This window comes from Psittacula echo, assembly GCF_963264785.1.
Source record: "Psittacula echo genome assembly, chromosome: 2".
Lineage (NCBI taxonomy): Eukaryota > Metazoa > Chordata > Aves > Psittaciformes > Psittacidae > Psittacula > Psittacula echo.
This window is the reverse complement of record NC_137737.1, coordinates 30,017,259-30,038,831: the sequence shown is the minus strand read 5'-3', so window position 1 is coordinate 30,038,831 and position 21,573 is coordinate 30,017,259. Positions and strand designations below refer to the sequence as shown.

General features: G+C 35.5%; 1 protein-coding gene across 3 annotated transcripts in view; it reads right to left on the bottom strand.

Moving 5' to 3' along the window:
- DGKB (diacylglycerol kinase beta) overlaps nt 1-21,573 on the bottom strand; it is a gene marked incomplete at both ends in the record, with an annotated part of 332,840 nt that overhangs the window by 239,039 nt on the left and 72,228 nt on the right. For all 3 annotated transcript variants that reach the window (XM_080639402.1, XM_080639403.1, XM_080639404.1), the window contains 4 exons: nt 10,727-10,825; nt 15,086-15,202; nt 15,284-15,372; nt 18,106-18,223. In XM_080639402.1, coding sequence (XP_080495528.1) covers nt 10,727-10,825; nt 15,086-15,202; nt 15,284-15,372; nt 18,106-18,223 — 423 coding nt within the window. The remainder of the gene's footprint in view (nt 1-10,726; nt 10,826-15,085; nt 15,203-15,283; nt 15,373-18,105; nt 18,224-21,573) is intronic.

The following is a 21,573-nucleotide window of genomic DNA, read 5'->3' as shown; positions in this document are numbered from 1 at the left end:
AGGAATTTATTCTTTTGAACAGTAAAAAGTGATACCTGGAAGATAAAATGAAAAGAATACTCTGCAGGTGCCGAGTCTTTCAATCTTCATCCAAAGAGAGAAATCTTACGTAAAAAGCTTTATTCTACTGCAATTGACAAGCTGTACAACATTCATGCTCAAAAAGTATCTCTACTCTTTCTTTATATAGAGGTACAGTCTTCACAGAAAACACTAACATTTAGAAATATCATACCCTATAATAGTATTTAGAAAAACAGATTAATAGGAATTAATGGCTTACTAAAGTTACCTTTTTACATTCTAACTGCTGACACACAATCCAGTGCCAGTTAACAAAAATTGCCTTTTCCCACCCTGTCTCTTAATCAATAAGTGCAAATCTAGTTTTCTGGATTATTTCATACACAGCTGAGATTATTAAAAACCACTTATCATTAGCCGTTATCAATAATTTATCTATCTGTTAAATAGTATTATAAGGCTATTAATGAATCATAGAATCATAGAATATAGAATAGTTAGGGTTGGAAAGAACCTTAAGATCATCTAGTTCCAACCACCCTGCCCCCCTCACACTAAACCATGTCACCCAAGGCCTCATCCAACGTGGCCTTGAACACCACCAAGGATGGAGCATTCACAGCCTCCCTGGGCAAACCATTCCAGTGCCTCACCACCCTCTCAGGAAAGAATTTCTTCCTTATATCCAATCTAAACTTCCCCTGTTTAAGTTTTAACCCATTACCCCTTGTCCTGTCACTACAGTCCCTGATGAATAGTCCCTCCCCAGCATCCCTGTAGGCCCCCTTCAGATACTGCAAGGCTGCTATGAGGTCTCCATGCAGCCTTCTCTTCTCCAGGCTGAACAGACACAACTTTCTCAGCCTATCTTCATACGGGACATGCTCCACTCCCCTGATCATCCTTGTGACCCTCCTCTGGACTTGTGCCAACAGTTCCATGTCCTTTTTATGTTGAGGACACCAGAACTGCACAAAGTACTCCAAGTGAGGTCTCAGTGAGAGCAGTGTAGAGGGGCAGGATCACCTCCTTTGACCTGCTGTGGTCACGCTCCTTTTGATGCAGCCTAGGATACAGTTGGCTTTCTGGGCTGCCAGCGCACACTGAAGCCGGCTCATGTTCATTTTCTCATCAACAAACACCCCCAAGTCCTTCTCTGCAGGGCTGCTCTGAATCTCTTCTCTGCCCAACCTGTAGCTGTGCCTGGGATTGCTCCAACCCAGGTGTAGGACCTTGCACTTGGCATGGTTAAACTTCATAAGGTTGGCATCAGCCAACCTCACAAGCGTGTCAAGGTCCCTCTGGATGGCATCCCTTCCCACCGGCGTATCAACCGAACCACACAGCTTGGTGTCATCGGCAAACTTGCTGAGGGCGCACTCAATCCCACTGTCCATGTCACCAACAGAGATGCTGAACAAGACCGGTCCCAACACCGACCCCTGAGGGACACCACTCGTTACCGGTCTCCAGCCGGACATTGAGCCATTGACCACAACTCTTTGTGTGCGCCCATCCAGCCAGTTCTTTATCCACCGAGTGGTCCACCCATCAAATTGATGTCTCTCCAATTTAGAGACAAGCATGTCATGTGGGACAGTGTCGAACGCTTTGCACAAATCCAGGTAGATGACGTCAACTTCTCTGCCCCTGTCCATCAGTTCCGTAGCCCCATCATAGAAGGCCACCAAATTGGTCAGGCAGGATTTCCCCTTAGTGAAGCCATGCTGGCTGTCACCAACCACCTCCTTGTTTTTCATGTGCCTTAGCATTTCTTCCAGGAGAATCTGCTCCAAGAGTTTGCCAGGCACAGAGGTGAGACTGACTGGTCTGTAATTCCCCGGATCATCCATTTTCCCCTTCTTGAAAATGGGGGTTATATTTCCCTTTTTCCAGTCGTCAGGAACTTCACCTGACTGCCATGATTTTTCAAATATGATGGCCAGTGGCTTAGCAACTTCACTCGCCAGCTCCTTCAGGACCCGCGGATGGATTTCGTCAGGTCCCATGGACTTGTGTACATTTAGGTCTTTAAGATGGTCTCGAACCAGATCCTCTCCTACAGTGGGCCTAGGGTCCTCATTCTCACAGTCCCTGTGTTCGCCTTCCAAGACTTGGGTGGTGCGGTCAGAGACTTTGCCAGTGAAGACTGAGGCAAAGAAGTCATTAAGAACCTCAGCCTTCTCCAAATCCTGGGTAGCCAGTTCTCCCGATATCTTCCGAAGGGGGCCTACGTTGTCCCTAGTCTGTCTTTTATTCACTACATACCTATAGAATCCCTTCCTGCTATCCTTCACATCCCTAGCCAAATTTAATTCTAACTGGGCCTTAGCTTTCCTCACCTGGTCCCTAGCTTCCAGGACAGCATCCCTGTATTCTTCCCAGGCCGCCTGTCCCTGCTTCCACCTTCTATAAGCCTCTTTTTTCCTTTGAATTTTCTTGAGCAGCTCCTTATCCATCCAAGGAGGTCTCCTGGCCCTCCTGCTGCACTTCCTTCTAGTTGGGATGCAACACTCCTGAGCTTGTAGCAGATTCTTGAATAACAACCAAAAGTCTTGGGCCCCCTTGCCCTCTAGGGCTGTATCCCATGGAACCTAACTAATCATAGAAAAGTTAGGGTTAGAAAGGACCTTAAGATCATCAAGTTCCAACCACCCTGCCATGGGCAGGGACACCTCTCACTAAATCAAGCCACACAAGGCTTCATCCAACGTGGCCTTGAACACCACCAGTGATGGAGCATTCACAACTTCCCTGGGCAGTCCATTCCAGTGCCTCACCACCCTCTCAGGAAAGAATTTCTTCCAATCTAAACTTCCCCTGTTTAAGTCTGAACCTGTTACCCCTTGACCTGTCACTACAGTCCCTGATGAATAGTCCATCCCCAGCATCCTTGTAGGCCCCCTTCAGATACTGGAAGGTTGCTATGAGGTCTCCATGCAGCCTTCTCTTCTCCAGGCTGAACAGACACAACTTTCTCAGCCTATCTTCATATGGGAGGTGCTCCAGTCCCCTGATCATCCTCGTGGCCCTCCTCTGGACTTGTGCCAACAGTTCCATGTCCTTTTTATGTTGAGGACACCAGAACTGCACACAATACTCCAAGTGAGGTCTCATGAGAGCAGAGCAGAGAGGCAGGATCACCTCCTTTGACCTGCTAATGGTCGAATGGTTAATCACATAGTTTGTCAACTGGCTACCAAAAACTTGAGGTTACTTCTGCATGGTAATTACTTCTTTTTTACTATATGCCTTCAGATAAAGCATATATCCAAAAACCCAACTTGGGGGTGGGAGTGCATAAGCAGAGAACCAAAAGCAAAAACTGAAAGAGCTATTAAACAATATGTTTTATTTTAGAACACTGAAACTTGAACTTGAAAAATACTCAAGAGGGGAATTTGGTCATACAAGATCAGATGGAACCATAAGGAATACCGTGTAAAGGTATTCTCAAGTGTTTTGCAGGATTAAAGCGGTAGAAGTTCAAGTATGTGACTTGAATACCAAACTGATGATTTGGGTTGTTTTAAAGAACTTGGAGAAAGGTTGCTTCAAGATTCTATAGCGCTATTTTGGTTAATGACATGAAAATCTCCCATGGATGCAAAACTTGTGTTTTAATATGTAATGAAGTATTAGAATAGGTACTTCTAGGCTGTCATTTTGTAAACTTACAAGCTATTCAAGACCATGCTTACAAAAATTCTATTCCATGCAATTTCTGTCCATAGTTATACAATAACCAAAGAGAATCAAAGATTGAGACACCCTGAAAGCTGCAAAACACCCACAACCACTAACCCAAACTCTGAGAAGCAATCTATTTTTAATATCTATTAGATATCATATCATCACATTAGATATAATGATTTAAATGTGCTAAAATATTTCAAAAATTTACTTTATAAAAGTTAGTCTACATTTCCAGCTCTAGCACTGTGTACGTAACTAATCAGAAGGGCCAATATTAGGAAAACACACCATGCTGTCTTGAAAGCTCATATAGCTGTAGGCACAATACCCAGCTCTACATTCATGGGCTGAAGCTGAAAGTCATCCTGTGGACATTAGTGACCAGTTCACCAGCAAAAATACTGTCCAGTGACCTTGCACATGCCCATACTACAAAGCCTTCTGAGAGTTGCCTTGATAGAAACATTTGCATGTAAAGAGGGGGGGAGACACCCAAAAAAATCCCCAACCAAATAAACCCCAACACATTATGTCAATCAGAAGTAAGTATTTTGTCACCTATAATACTAGTAGCCAAAATACATGGAAAAATACAATTCTGGAATTGGAAATAATGTCATTTAAGAATACTTTCTAGAACAGCTGACTACAAGACTGTTCTGAATAAGGAATTGCTACATGATAACTTTATATATATATATATATATATATATATATACTTTGTGTTGATTGTTTTACATGTATTAATAAAGATGTAAAGAATTACACATCAAAATCACAGCCAAGCATTCCTCGTGTAGTGTGTCGCCTTCAGCTCATTTAGTTGCTTGAAGATAACTTGCGTTACATCTTGCATCCATGTGATATTTGAATCAACATGCAACAACAATAGGACCCAAGACTTTTAAGTTAATTTGCAACTTCCAATGAACTTGGGCTATAGCAGCAATAATACGTACCACCGAAGAAAGACAGAGGAGTTGGAAAAGAACTTTGAAAATAAAAACATGTTAAAAAACTAATGGGAAAGGATGCAAGAAATAAACTTAGGTAAAGGCACTAGTGATGAGTTGTGGGCAGGCAACTAGATATAACTTAAAATGATTGAACGTCTGCCATTTCGGTTTATCAGCATCTTATTATTTTAACATTGAACTGTGTTTGCCGAACAGATAATTAGTTAGGAAGATACATTTTCCTCCAGGGCAATTATTAATTTCCTTCTGACTTCAAAGAAATGAAAAAGCTTTTAGTGTAGATAAGCACACCATTATATTTCAAATCTGGTTTAGAACTGAATCTGCAATATGATACGCAAATGAAAGAAAAATAAAAGGGTATTGTTTTGTTTTTTAAATCTGTTTCAATTGCTATATCATTACTTAATATTCAACAACCAGATTTAAATATCCTCCCCCCCCCTTTGCCCCACAAATATATTCAAATAACTGGAATTTTCTGTAGTAGTAGCTTTGTTCAGAAACTCAGAATAAGGCTAGTACTCAGCTTCAAAGGATTCAGTTGCTCTTAAAGACACTTACACACCGCACTGACATTCTGTGCTCCATGTTGAGCTTGGATTCAACTGAGTTAAAACTGATCTCTACTATAATGAAAACAGAAGAATCATTTTAGGATTAAAAACTGAAGAAGGGATTATGAAATCTCATTCTTCAACCAGCGACTGCTAATTCCCATTTTTCTATATGTATCTCCGATTTCCTATATGAATAACATCTACCTACCTAAAAGGAAAAAAATATCAGTAAAACATATTATCAGATGCAGCAAAAAATATCTATTGAACTATGCTGCAATTGTAACACAGCCATTAGCTATTTTACCTAGTCTCTCTAAATACTGATAGTCAAAGAAAATTCTTGTACAATATTTTTAGCTTTAACTCTGTACTACTTTTTGCCAGCAGCTAAACACACTTGCTTTATTTAGACAAAAGTTTAAAGCTACAGATCATAATATATATTCTTCAGTTGCACAAGACAATTTCTTTGCTAAAACATTTGTAATCTGCTATGTATATCATTTTATGTACCTAAATAGAACTAGTTATTAACCAACCCAAACCCCAAATCATATACATCAGTTTCCTCCACCAAAATACATAGCTGTTTATATGAATGCGGCATATGATGGTATTTTATATTAGGTGTATATTTTGTGTGCAATTTTATATAAAAATTCTCTATATGTTTCATATATATCAAATTCTCTCTATATATATATATTCTATGCTGCAGATCCAACCTTGCCTGTGGGCTGTTCAGGACATTGGTTGCTCTTGCTTGTTCCAGATGACAGTCCTGTTCGGAATCTTCCTGATTGCCTATGCAGCTTTTCTCCAACCAGATTTGCCTATTCTACTTGCCCATAGTCATCGTGCTTGTAGTAAGTGTAGGTAATGGCCTTCCCAAATCTTCATACACGAAGCCAAGCCATCATCATCATCATCATATAAATAAAATACACGCTTAAATGATTTAGTCCTAAAAAAGTTACAACCATCTTCACTAGACGAAAGCCAAATTTATTCAGAAAAGAAAAAGTGAGTTGTTCAAAACTTTCTATTATAATGACCAATTTGTCCTAGAATGCTGAATAATGAAGATGAAAACTGAACACAACGAAATGTACCCAATTTTAAATTTTATTTCTTTCACTACTTATTTTCAATATTATACCAGACTTGTATAATTATATAATTATATAATTATAATATAATTATATATAATATATATTATATAATTATATATAATATAATATATTAATATAAATAAAATATAATTTATTTAAATATTAATATTAATTATAAATATATGAATGACATATTATATATTATATATAGATATAAATTAATATTAAATATCAATATTAAATATTAAATAATAATTAATTCAAATAATAATAATTATATAATTATATAATTATATTATACCAGACTTATACCCTTTGAAATAAACTGGTTACTACGGAGACAGTGATAACTGCCATATAGTAATGCTCACATTGTAATCAGGGTACCTTATGTTTTAAAATTTATTCCATAATTTTCTTTTTATTCCATGATTAAAAAATCAAATTATGGTTTCCAAAACAAATGCCAGAAATAAAGTAAAAAAAAAAAAATAAAAATGTAAAACTCATATAAACAATAGAAGGATCAAAATTATTCTACATTACAAAATAAACATATATTTATTGAATAGCAGGATTCTATTTGTTGAGGCTATACCTATTTTGGAGGGAAATAGAAAAATCTAGTTACTTTTCTACAAACATAAATATTAATTAGAACATCCTATGTGCTCATCAATAATTTGAGCAAACTAAAGGAAGGCACAGAATGAAGAAGCCAAAATGCATGCTAGCATTTTTTTCCCTTTCTGCCTTATAAATGGGTGGGGGAACAGAAACTGTATCGCAAGGAGAGACCAATCATTTTTTGTTTACTACTTGCTCGTCTCATTCCAATACCCAGTTTTTAACCTGGTTATGATCTAATTCTGTGCTCTTGGTAAGCTACGACTCAATTGAGCTAAAGATTTTTAAACTCACTGTCAGTCAACCTTAGCATGAACTTTCATTATATGCATGTAATTAATTGGGTCCAATGAACAATATCAGCACTGAGTTATAGACTTTTCCCCCCACCATATAATTAGAATATAATTACCCACAGGATATCAGAATGATGCAAAACCTTTCCTCTAAATGTGCCCTCATTAGGAAACAAGTCTCAATGTACATTTATTCAATCAGTAAGAATTAATTAAAATGTTACTGAAATAAAAGAGAGTAACATTAAAGTGTATCTGACATCTATTAAAAGACTATCATTTGAGATCTGCACACACAGTTTATAAGAGAACTCATTTAACTTGAACAAAAAACTTCACCATATAACAAGCCTTATATATGGTAAACAGAAAAGTAAAAAGGACTAGTTTTAAAGTTGGCAGACTACATTTTACTAAAACATTTAAAAGGATTGCAGTGAGATATGAGGAATCTTCATATGACATTGAATCTAGACATATATATGATTCTTTCATGATACAGTACCAACTGCATGAGTTTCCCCATGGTTTCGTTTTCAGCTCAGAATGTAGCTTATCATATTTAGGAATAACATTTGACAAGTTCCATTTTGTGCAGTTTTGAAGATGAAAGCCCTGTTATTTAACTTGGACCAGCCACCTAGCTTTCAGATGACCAGGCATCTAGGTTCTCTCTCCAGCCTTTAAGAGAGGGGACAGTAGGAGAGGATCAAGCCAGTCACCGTATTTTAGAGGAATCTCTTTTGTGTCTAAAGAAATCCTGAATGAGAGTTTTAGAAATGTCACCTGAGCTGAGATGACTATGCTTAGGGCAAAGAGAAATTGTCATCCTCTGTGATATTACAATCTGCAAGGGTAGTTATTTTTTCTTCACAGTTGCATCAGTGATTTTGGATGTGAATGGATACCTAGAAAATGGAAAAACTGAGAGGATATGGATCCAAACAACAAATTGCAGCTGAGAGAATATTTTTGTAGCTCTGATGTAATCCATTGTGTTGTGAAATGCAATTTATGGAAAAAAATCTCTTTATCTCTGCAGAAAGAGTTGAGGCTGGAATTCACAAGAACTCAAAAAATGAGACATGCTTTATGAGAAAGGTAAAAACATGAATGTCCTCAGTTCTGCAAAAGAGAAAAGATAAAGGATTTAGCCTGTGCTCTTGAAGGAAAACTTAAGTAGGCATTTTAGTCTGAGACAAACTCTTGACAGTTTCCTGGAAGTTTGGACTTCCAAAGTTACAAATGGAAGTGACAGCTAAAACTTTTGGGATATCAAAGGTAGAAAATTTTCCAACTTGCTATTTTCCTACAACTCCTAAAACTTATTCTATGGGATACAAAGATAAGTTTAGCTCTGATACCTCAAAAAACTTGAGGATACACCTGGTATAGCGTTGCGGGTATCTGCTTTTCTTTACCTTAGACATGTATGTACAATTGCAAGAATATTACTGCTCAGCTGATCATTGAAGCTAAGTGTGTGTCCTAGGTGAAAAGACTCTTGAACTGTCAGGTATATCAGATTTATGCATCTGCACACATCATTTCTATTAACAGAGACACTTACTATTGTAAAAGCCAAACCAAAAATTGTCTGAAGTCATTATCAAGAGTGCTGGTTTCACATACACTGAAGTATTACATTTCTCAAAAGGAATCCCCATAAGAGGAAATGGGAGAAGCTTATTAAAAAATTACTAACACAAATAATATGTACACTGTAATCAATCGTTTCTAGAAGGAATTCCTATTAGCTAAGTCACTGATGTATTATTTGTAACATAAGTATACTCATGATTTTAAGGCATTTTTTGAAGAAACTTCTAGATGAATATACTATGAAATTATAAAGTTCACATTAAATCACAGCAAAATATATTTTCCATTCCTAACAATATACGTTGTACTGAAATATATGTTTTACGTTACATCATTAGTATGTAATACTGAAACATGATTCTGATGCAGGAAAACATATTTACTTCTGCTTATGCCTTCAAAATGTGCAGATAAAACAAACCTCTTCAAGGGTGATTTGGCTCTAGAGTGGTTTTATATATCCACTAAACTTAACTAAACTCCAATTATGCAAGGAAAATCTTAATTCCTCTATCCCTCTTCCTCTCCTGAAAAGAAAATGGGGTTACAGAGAAATAATTGAAGATGAAATTTCATGCTGGGGCTTTATTCAGTTTATGAGAATGGCAAATAATAAATAACAATAAACTGAAAACAGTCCAATAACAAAATCGTAATTTCTACATGTTAACTTTTAAAGTATGAACTAAAATCCTGAAAATTAAATAATGTAAAACAGAATGTAATCATCCAACAAACTTAAAATAATATTTTACAATTATTATTTAGAACTTGTCCAGGCAATATTAAAAACACTAATAATAAACATTAATACAATAAATACAGTAAAGCATTAATAAACATTAATAACACTAATAATAGGGAAAAACTACAAAACTACTCTTACAAAGCCAGCTTTCCATTGCTTTATGTTCATTGACAGCAATGCAATAGTCCCAGTTTACCCAAGCAGAGTAAACCAAAAGTCTAGCACGCAATCAGAAAGCAAGTAACTTACTATAGACATGAATATTATTCTTAATGATCAGAAACATTTAAGATTAGAAGGTGTACTTCCTTGTTTTACCTCCTGCACTAAATTAGTCTTTCTTAAGTTCAAGCACTTCTTAACCCTTATTATGAAATATACTTAAAGAACACAACACATCTGTTCTAAATACGATGCTGCTATGACTTTCATAAGCATAAAACATTCACTTTAATATATGAATATATTAGTTAATTCCAAAGCTCTTTTTTCATGATAAACGGGTCAGCTCTTCTCTATGCAACCTACACATACCAAGCATTTCTATTTTCATTGAACTGAGTTATTGTTTTTTGTGGACAGAGAAATTTACTGTCCACCACTGCAGAATAAAATATACCATAATGTTGATGCATAGCTTACTGCAAAACCAGTGTCATCATTCTAGGTAACCTCCGGCTTAGATCAGAGACCTCAGCATTGCAGATATACAATATGCACCCCAAGCAAAAACTGTCCATAAGAATAACTTCATTATTCTGGGAACTTGGATCTATAAAAGATGTAAAATGTAGAAGTGTTCTGCCTATACAGTTTCTGGTAAGTACAGTCTGAATAAGTGATAAAACCTGAGTCAGCTTCAGTTACAATATGCCCTACAGAAAGTTCATTCTCACATGAAGGAAAATGCAATATGCTCAGGATAAAGCATGCTTATGCCTATAAACTCATCAGTCATGATTACCCTTTGTGCTTAAGGTTCTGTGAATTTCACAAATACTCTGGCAGTCAGCCCCAGCATCCTTTTAGCCATGACCTATGTCAGAGGATTACATCTGAAATAAACACACGGACAACTCACCAGTACTACTGGGCAGATTGATGTGGGTGGTAAAATATGGTCCTTCAAAGGTCCACAGTCACATTCAGGTTTTAGATGAGAAGCACATTTGTTATGTAGCTACAGGAAGACAGAAAACAAAGATCCAACTTACACATTTTACTACTACAGTCGAAGAAAATAGGCTACCTAAAATGGGGTGAGTTTATTTAATCTAATTATTACTAGAGTACTAGAAGAAAATGAAACAGACTGCAGTAGAAATCCTCTTAGGATTGACAAAACCAGTGAACTTATACTGAAGCAAAGAACAGTGGATCAAAATATTTTCCATTTGGAAAATTGCACGTGTGGTCCAGAACACAAAATAAGAACATCACATGAGAGTACAGTAACATCCACATAGTGTTATTGGTGATCAAAATCTTTCTTTCAGAAGGCAGCTTCTTGCACTAAGCCAGGAACTTCTGTTCTACTACTAATGGGCAACCTCCAGTAATTCACGACAGCTTTTAGTATTGTTGTAAACTCTCCCATCCTACCTGAAGGTGATACAGTAACTACTGATTCAATTGTGATGCTGCAATATCTATTAAAAAACTTATGAAATATAAGAGAATAATGTAGGAATATATAAGAGCTTTAAGCTATATTGGGGAAAATTTGGTCTTGACTGAATGAATGTTCAGGCTTCCACTGACTGCTGAGGAAGCTGAATTACTCTCTTTTTCCTACTTTATCCTTAACATTTATCCAGTTTTCCTGACAGCAATGAGACGAATTCTACTCTGAAAACACGGAAAGAATATCCTTGGGTCTGCTGACTGAAAGAGCACTGGCTTGCATCTATATTGTTACAAAGGTGGAAGGGAAAAATCATATACATAACATCAACACTGAATGACAACAAATAATGATGTGTTTATTGAAATACTTTGCATTTACCAATCAAGAGTTCTTGTTAATATTTTAAGTCTATTCAAACATCTCTAAAGAGAATATTTCAACATATATATCCAGCCACACAGTACAAAGCATTCACATATACTTCACAATATTATTAAAGAGATCCACAGTAAAATATAACTTCATATTGTGAAATTTGGTGAAAGTCTATTATTTTGTACTCACTGACCTTAAAGGTCTTTTCCAATCTAAATCATTCTATTATACTACTTCTGTATTGATTCAATGAAGTGTGCAGTAAGTTCTTCAGGTAACATGCATTTCCCATAGAGATGAATATTTAAATTTTTTAAAAGATATACATATTTACATTAAAGAAAAATAATCAGAATTTTGTAGTATAAATCGTATTTAAGAAGTGATTTAGCTAGTATAATAGGTAGCATAGAGCATTAGTTCAACAGGTTCAACAGCTGTTACAAAATCTGTAGTTCAATGTCTGCATGTGTGAATCACATTCTTCCAATGACTGATTCATTTTCCCTTAGATGATTTAACCATGTCAGTATGAACTCTATTAAAATTGTACCAGTTGCTGATGTGTATAACCTTTACCAGCAACATGGTCTTCATAAAGTTATCTGGTAGAGTTAATGTTGACATAACATTTCTGATTTTTGAACTAAATGGCACCTAATAGTACCCTTGTCCACATTCATTTATACTGCAAAGTTACCTTTTCAGGCAGTTACTTAGCAACAGAAAATAAAAGTCTAACGAATTTCAATTTACTCTGAGTATTAAAGCCTTATTGTGAGGGTATTTTGGTAGCCCTGTAATCTAAATCATTTGTCATGCTAATTCTCTGCCTCAGTGGTAAGGCTACTTGTACCATAATTAATGCACACCAGGCCATGGTACATCAAATAAAAGTATCTTCACACATTCAGTGGTAATTAGCAGCTTTGCTACTTGGTGGCATGCAAACTTATCTGCGAAAAAATAGCTTAATCTTCTTATTAGTCTCTGCTGATCTTTGACAACAGAACTGGCGCATAGCAAACAACAGAAATGGTAGAAGATATGTAGCTTTAAGGAAAATAACGCTTTGACACAATGAAATCAAATAATATGCATCTCTTCTCAAAAAAAAAAAATAAAAAGGTTTTAGCAGATTTTAAACACATTTCCCCAAAATTCCCTTACCCCAAACCTAGCTCCCATAGAATGCCCATCACAACTAAATGCCTAAAAGCAGGAAAAATTGTATTTGCTGGCAAGGGGAAAAAAAAAAAGGCATCCACAAAAAAGAAAAAAGGACAACAACAACCAAAAAAAAAGAAAACCAAACCCACAAACAAAAGAAAAACACATTAAAAAACCCCACAAACAACAAAATAGACAAACAAACCACATGAACAAACTTTACAAGACCCTGGTAGAGAAAGACAAGAGTATATAGAAGACGGAGCCATGGCCCTGGCTGAGAATTCAGTATAACAAGCCTCAGTGAAAAACATCTCTAAATTTGGGGATTTGATTCAGTTTTTTGACATCAGAAGTGACCCTACTAGGTTGTAATAAGGAGAGCTATTCAATATGCATGAAAGAGGCCCAAAATTAGTTGAGGAATAACTAGCACCCTCCTGAATTACAAAAATTTTTCGGCAACAAGCCCCAAATGTGGTGGTGTACAAGGAGTTGAAAATATATGAAGGATGTGATGATAATTACATAACTTCAGAATACCCATTCAAAAATCATGCATCTGTTAGAAATTTAAAATAGTTTTTTTTCAGTAATAAAGTATTATTATTAGCAAATAAAGCTTTCGCAACAAAATATACAGAATACACAGAATTGCAAGAAAAGTGAATAGAAGATTGAAAAGCAAATAATTTGTAATATTTTTAAAACAGAAAATTCTCACTTATGTCTAACTTACACCTGAAGCCATAAAACTTAAATAAAAAGATTAATAAAGTTATTTTGAATATTCAACATTACTTTTACAGAAAATAAAGATCTTTAAAACACCGATGTAAATACAACTGCAAAACCTCAGTGACAACATTTTAAATTTGGCTGTCAAAAAACACAGGCTGATTTTTAATTGGAATTTTAATAGATATTTAAGCAATTACATATGCACACAAGCACTCAAGATATTTTCAGAAAAATTAAGCCTTTTTCTTCACAGTGATTTCAATGATAAATCATTCCTCAATATTTCCTCAGTGAGTATCAGTTTTTATGGAAGTCCTCTAAATCTTAATGTGTATCTTCAAGAATTAAAAGGCCTTTACAAATCTAGTACAGATTCACATGAAATAATGGGAAAATACTTTTTCTGATAATTTGCAATTTCCTTTGACTTTAAGAGAGAGGCTTATATAATATGTAATTATTGAGCGATATACACATTATACAAATGTAAACACTTCTATATCTAGAGCAGCACACTCATTTATCATCTAAACACAGATAGCCATTGCCTAAATTTAATTATCTGTATGCAAAAATTTTGGATTGGGTGTTCTATTCCTTACATAAATTATCCAAATTTTGACAGCAATCTGGACTACATATTTGCTTCCTTCTAAAATATTGGGGTTTAAGTAATCATAACAGCTTATCACTGAAAGTATCCTGGATCTATTTTCTTTGATGATGTTTCATATTTTGCGTTCTTGTATTAAGAAAATGTCATAAAACATCCAAACTTGTACATTGAAAACAAACATTCACTAATGCCTCAATCTCATATTATTATTTAAAACACTGAACAAACAACTGCTGTTTCATAACAATAATAATGGTATCAGCAAAAAGGCAAAAGCCCTAGAAGAGACCTGAATCTTTCCTCATTTAGATTTAAAACTTAATCCTGCCCTGGCCAGCAACAGAAATACTGGCATTGCTCCTTCTAGCATGAAGATCTCACTTTTAAGGGCAGTGTTCCTTGAATGTCATTAGTTCCAGTTACAGGTTCCTGCTGAATAAGGAGTGCACAAAAGTTGTATATATTAGAGTTAGTGCACAGATTAGTATATATCAAGATGTCCCAGACACTTGAAATCACTGTATCCTACCAGATGTCCTCGATTTCATCTGCCTGTCAGTACACCACAAATTAAGATTTTGCCCTAGTGTCACAGTGACCTTGACCTTCCCCAGTACTGAAAAATATTTTATAATCTTTCTGTAAGGTAAATTGGGAATTCTGCTCTTTAGCGTGACATATATTATTTCTATTTGTAGATTGTCTTTAAGAAGAGTACATCTTTAAGCGTATTTGCTTGCAAGAATTAAGGACTCCTATGAATATTCTGCATATACTACTTCTTAAATACACACTATTCATTTCTGATGACAAAACTGAACTAGACCTTTTGAATTATGAGGCCATAAAAAAAGAGATGCGGATTTTTATCTCTCTAACCTGTGCTAAAGGCTTTACTATAGTATACTCACTGTAATCTGACACCAAACACAGTGAAGTCCAGTCAAGCCTTGGTAGCATTTTATAGTTTTGTGGCACTTATCACATTTTGTTGGACAGTTTCCTTCTACCCAGAAATGGTGCATTACCTGCAAAAGAAAAGCGTGGATATACATAAAAGTTACTAAATTAACAGGTAAACGGCAAAGTTAATGCTACCTCAAACTTACATCAGTATTCTTTTTGGACTTGACATATGTTTTGATGCAAGATGCGGGAGCTCTTGAGACACAGCGTTCATGGACTGTGTACTTGCAAACTGAAAAAAGAAACACATTAATAGATGTTGAGGCAATGCTGTTTCTCGCTACACTTTTATGAAACAAATAACGTTACCAGCATGCCATCTCTATATAATCAATCCAATCAGCCAATGAAAACTCAAACCAGACTGCTTTTTCCAAGGAATACAAAAGGCCAATTAGAACAAGAAATATTATGCAAGTAAGAAATCCAAGAATGCACTATCATTGCATAACAGGAAATGCTTAATTAAATCAGAGCTCACTAAATTTTTTCACAATAATTCCCAAATGACAAAAATATTAAAGACAAATCGATGACTGCCAAATGGTTTGGTGTCATTTGTTAGTAGAAAGAAATCTGTATTTTAGAAACTATAGGCATGAGAGCAGCCGGCAAGCACAAAAGTAAAAGCCAATGAATTTATGTTGTTTCTTCTATAGATTTATAAATCTTTAATGGCTGATTAGTTCATTTTCAGATAGCAATCGTTTTCATGCATTCCATGTAATCACCCCAACTTTAACTCTTACTTTCCCCAATGTCATCTCCTGAGAAGCTTTTTCTTCCTAACCTCTCCACACCAGTTTTTGGTAACCACTATTGTCAGCCAGGACTGTAAAGATCACACTAGCTGCATTTGGAAAACATATAAATGTCAGAGTACAATACAAAGCTCTCCTGACTTAAACTATACAACTGTGTCTAGATAAGGAAATAATGCTATAGCTTATACCTGCATTCAATAGAGTCAACTATTAAAAACTGAGAATGAATTTCTCCCTGCATGGTATATGTCTCAGGCTTTTGACCTCGAGAGCAATTAAGCACAAAGTACTTCTAAACACCTTGCTTGCACCTATTACACAAACCCAGTGGGAGGTGCAGCCATTAATCAGACAAACTGCAGGGTGTAACATTGTTGATTGGACCATGGAGGGATGGTGAGGCACCCTGCAGTTCCTCCCCCCCTCCCCCTTTTTTTACCTCCCACACAATCTAAAATGCAAATAATGAAATCTATAGCAGTGCTTTGAAAATATATTGGAGAAGCAGCTTAGCGAGATAAGGAAATAGTGTAATGGTTTTGTAACTAGGCTCAGGCTCCTTGCTGCATGAAGAAACTGAAAGGAGCATGTGGATGTTCTTCAGATACTCTGGGAGCATTGTTCTCGGATTTTAAAGAAGCACATTGCAGTAGAGAATAAAAACAGTTCTTGTAAGGCTTGTCTTTTTGGGGCAATTTATGTAAGTCGCCTGCACATTTCTGGCAACTACTGAAGAAGATGATCTACATTATATACTCAATAAAATTTTCTCTTTCAAACAGATATGGCTATTATATTTCCTCACAAGTTTACATGAGTCTGATGTAAAAGAATATTAAAGAATGTAGTATTTCAAGATCTATTAGTAAATTCAGTATTTTAATATATATTCCAGTTACTGTCACCAGCATTTATCAATCTGAATTTATTAAATTTCTATTTATTTGAATTTTAATAAATCTATGTCTCTCACTCCACAGTATTGTAAAATAAATTATACAATGTGAAAAAGCGTATGTGGAGGATCTATATCTGGTTTAAAGAGGTCTGTGGCCCACAGAGGAGAGACAAACAGTTGATTTGGAAACCCTCATTCATTCGAAATAATTTCAAATCAATAGAATTGCACAGGCAGAAAGGTCTTGATCAGCTGTGATGGGCTATTTTTCATAACAAAAATGGAGAAAGTAAGTTACACCAAGAAACTGATTAAGTTATCAAAAAGAACAATGAAAGGTGACTTGACACCATCATGAGAAGAATACAGTGGGTACTAAAGATCTCATTAATCTAATGGAGCAGGGCATAACACGAACGAATCACTGGACCCATCTAACAGACATATTCAAATCAGAAAATAGGTCTTAAAAAAAGATGATTAATCATTGGAACACACCACAAAAGAAAGATATGGATCATCTATCTCCTGAAACATTCAAGCAGAGATGAAGTATCTTTCAGCAAGATTTGGTTTCTCAAGATACAGGTTATGAGCTGGTCAAACACAGGTTGTTAGAAGACACACAGGTACAACCCAAGGATTTGAACTGTACTGACTGCACCTAATAGTCTAATGAAGGTCAAATTAGATGTAGCAGGTTTTCTGTGTTTCTTTATCTTAAAATCTATAATCAAGTTAAGATATGAAAGTATGGCAAGACTTAGATTTTACAAACCAACTAAACATACAAAACTTTGCAAGTGTTACAGAAACTTGATTTCTAGAAAATGGGGATTTTGACCCTCACAATAAACAAACCAAGAATTCTGCGCAAAATTAGAATAAACAAACATGGGACTTAGATGCTAGTCAAGCTGATATCTATTAAAATATATGAATAATTATTAATAGAAAAAAAAAAGATGAAAAATAAAAATATAAGGTTTAAACTTAAGCATGATACTTGCTAAAAGAAGGGAAAAAAAAGAACTAAAAAATGAGGTAGATCCCAATAATAGTTGACTAATACAGAGCTACCATCATACAGAAAACTCCCTCAAATAGTAGCTTTGAAAGCCCAACATCCAGACAAGTTAAAAATAGAACCCTGAGTGCTCAAGCATAGCAGACAAAGAGGGGAGACACCATTGTGCTGGCAACGGTTTTGTACTGGGAAGCTACTAGTTCTTTGTTATGCAGAGGCAGAACTTTTCTAGGAATAGACATGTATGCAAATGGACACTAAAATGCTTATACTCACAAGAACAGCAGAGACCTTGCTTGCCTACTCCGATTAGCATATTCAAACAAAGATTACAGTAGGCAGGCTTGTTAAAGTGTTTCAGCCTCCATACATGCTGCCCATCATCTTTCACATTCTGCACAGGACATAAAAGAAACAGATTTCATTTGATAAAATAAACAATGACATATATAACTGCCAATAAAAATTGGAGATTGACTCAGGAACATAAAAGACAAGCTGTTACTGCATTTAATACTCTGCACCAGATCACAGTATAATCATTCTAAATACACAGGCAACGATATAATAAAAAATTCTTCAGAAGCTCATGGACATCCATGTGTTTCAAAACGACTCAGAAAAAAAAAAACAGGCTGCTGTCACCGCTGCAACACAATGCTAGCAATAAATCTAGGCTGATATTAAATTACAACTAGTATTAAAATTAAATAAAATTTGTTCTAGAATAATTCTGAAAATAAAGGCATTGCAGGTTAGCAAATAAACACACACACACACAAATGAGTGATAGAAAGGATGTGTTTTTTTTAAATGACAGAAATATTCTTAATGACCCTTAGAATTAGGGACATGTATCAATGTATGTGAAGTGGGAAATCTAGCCACACCACAATAATAGCTATTGCCAGCTTTAATTTATGTTAATGTACTGCCAACAGTCTATCAAAAATCAAGTATTTAAGACTGAGCTTTACATACTGCACCTCTTCTCCAAAAGTTTAATTCCCTACATTTAAGCTCACATTTTTCAGTTAGCTGTAGCACTATACTCAAATCTTGCATGAATAGACTGATCAACTGATCAGCACTTTACAACTCAGAGGCCCACTGTAACTTATGCCTAGAACTAAAATATTATCAAATCATTTATGTTTATGAAAGCAATCTTTCAGCTGCATGATTGTCCTCTTTGTTCTTAATGGAATCATTCTGAAACCTCACTGTTATTAGAAGGCTTTTAAAATTATGTGCGCTTGGTACAGATGTCAAATTTAGTCTGTAAATTCCCAGGTTTCTTTGGCAAGTGTGCCCATCGGGCTTTTCCCTTTTTGCAATCATCAGAGGTTTTGATTAAAAGAAAAAAAAAAAAAAAGGTAGAGTAACCTAACGTAATATCATTTGATTTTTTAATTTTATTTATTTTTTTACCAAATGTAACATCCAATGGAAAAAAGGTGGTTTATGTCTATCAGCTGGAATCAGGCAGCAGTAGCTTCATTCTTCATTCTGAATTACTGAAATTCTATAGTCTTCTTGGTCATTTCATTACTGAAAAGAAATTTTCACATAGCTAAGGGAAGCCACATCAGCCTCTGGTTCCCAGAAGCCACAGCAACAGCTGGTCCTCATCCTGTTTCCGATTTCTCACATCAAACTACTGCTACTACTTGTCATCATGTATATGTAATATTTCTGACTGAATATGCAATAATATGATGGGTTTCACTGATAAGGATAGTCAATGTAAGTGAGTGGCCATAAATTTTAAAAAAATTTAGTTTTTACCTATATTAGCATATACTGCATGAGTTATGTCTTGAGAAATCAGTATTTCTCTATTCTATGAGTCAGCCATTAACAACAAGTCAAAACTGACAAAGACTTCTTCATCCTTGGGGATGGGGGGGGGGATCCTGAAGGAAAATCTCCAAGAAAATTACCTAGAAACAAAAGGAACCAAAGTCAGCTAGAATATTTTTTCTCTACTGAGATATCAGGCCCAGAGCCTAAGTGGAGTTCCCCCAGTATTATCAGGAGGAGGAGGAGTTCAAATGCCATCTCTGACAGCTGGGCATTGGTCAGGGTCCCTTTCTGCAGGAAGAGCAGATGGGATTCTAGGGCTGGCAAGAAGTGTGGAAGTTTTTCAATTTCCTCTGAAGAAGCAGAAATAGATTCTGCAGCTGTAGAGCAATAGAAGCCTGTCAAGCTCCTTCAAGACTGGCAGCTGAAGAGGATGCATTTCATTAAATGGAGCTCTGTACCTTCCATTTTTCTTTGCATCTTACTACCACATTCCACACATTTTTAAAGTATTGTTAAAAACACACATACAATACAGTATGTGACTTTCAAGTCTTCTGAAAGCAGAGAATTATTCACTAGACAATAAATACTGGGTAAATCCTTCTGAGAAAAAAATCACAACCAATGCACACTTTCATTTTAACAATACCCATGTCATTGACAGATTCAGTCATAAACAACAGGTACTTCAAATGCAAGCTAATCAGCCTTCCTTAGCAAAATATTTTCTATTTCTAAACCTTAATAAAAATTCATAATTATGCATAAACTTCCCTCTCCTCCACATTAGTTTTGTGTTACTTTTTTCATTTCAATTTTATCTTTAAAGAATGACCATTACATGTGAATATGCTGCTTCTTATTGGAACAGAGCATATGGACTAACTTAGCTGGCATTTTCCTTATCAGAAAAACAAACAAGTCTTGATGTGGGTGTTCTGCCAATTAAAACACTTAACTATGTTACAGACTGCAACTGATGCAAATCCATTACATAAACACAATGCACTTTTGGAAAATAGCAAATTAAATTTTTGCTCTTGTGCACTGCCAAAAATAAGCAATAAAGTGCTGCATATGATTATACATGCACATAACTTTTTAAAACATTGCCAAGAAAAAAAAGACATAACGTGAAACAAAACCCCCTCAATGCAAGTCTTTAAGTATGAATAAAATCCACAATTCTGACACAACAGTGCATTTACTGACACTCACTCATTTTGCTTCCATATCCTGAGAAAGAGTTTAAAAACAAATAGTCATTAAAAAGATCTCAAAGCAGGGCAGGTACAGTAAAAATCTCTTCCTCACTTCATTATACATCACTGAAAATGAAGCCTCCATACGCCATACACAGACTATAGCACACAATGAAAACAGTAACAGTTATTTTGTTAATGCTTCTCTTAACTTACGGTTCTGACCCTTCTACCATGGATTTGATTGACAAAAGGACCTGACATTAACAAGCAAGTCAACCATGAAAGAACCAGCCTTAGAATTAGTGGAAAATTTTATGTAGTCACGGAATTTAGCTACACATCCCTAATAATCGGGGTTAATATTAACTTACTTCAGCTTTTCAGATATTTTTAAAGCTATCCAAAGAGACCTTAAAGTTTAAAGCACAAAACTCAAGATTTGAGACTTAAAAAAAGGTACTGAAACCACTGATAAATTTTCATCCCAGCAAGTATGCTCTCTTACAATAGCTACACAGTGTCTGAAATACCAGCAGGCTCAGTCTTTTCTGTAAGAAGAGTCAGTAACAAGCAACCAAGGTAAAAGGATGTTAGCGAGTCTGCGAAGTTATTCTTTCACTGCTATTTTGTTTTCATTTATCTCAAAAATATTTACATGTCTTGAAGACATTTTTATGTCTGACCTTGGGTATTGCTCAGTCAGTGGGAAGTGAGAAGAGTGTCCATCAAACTA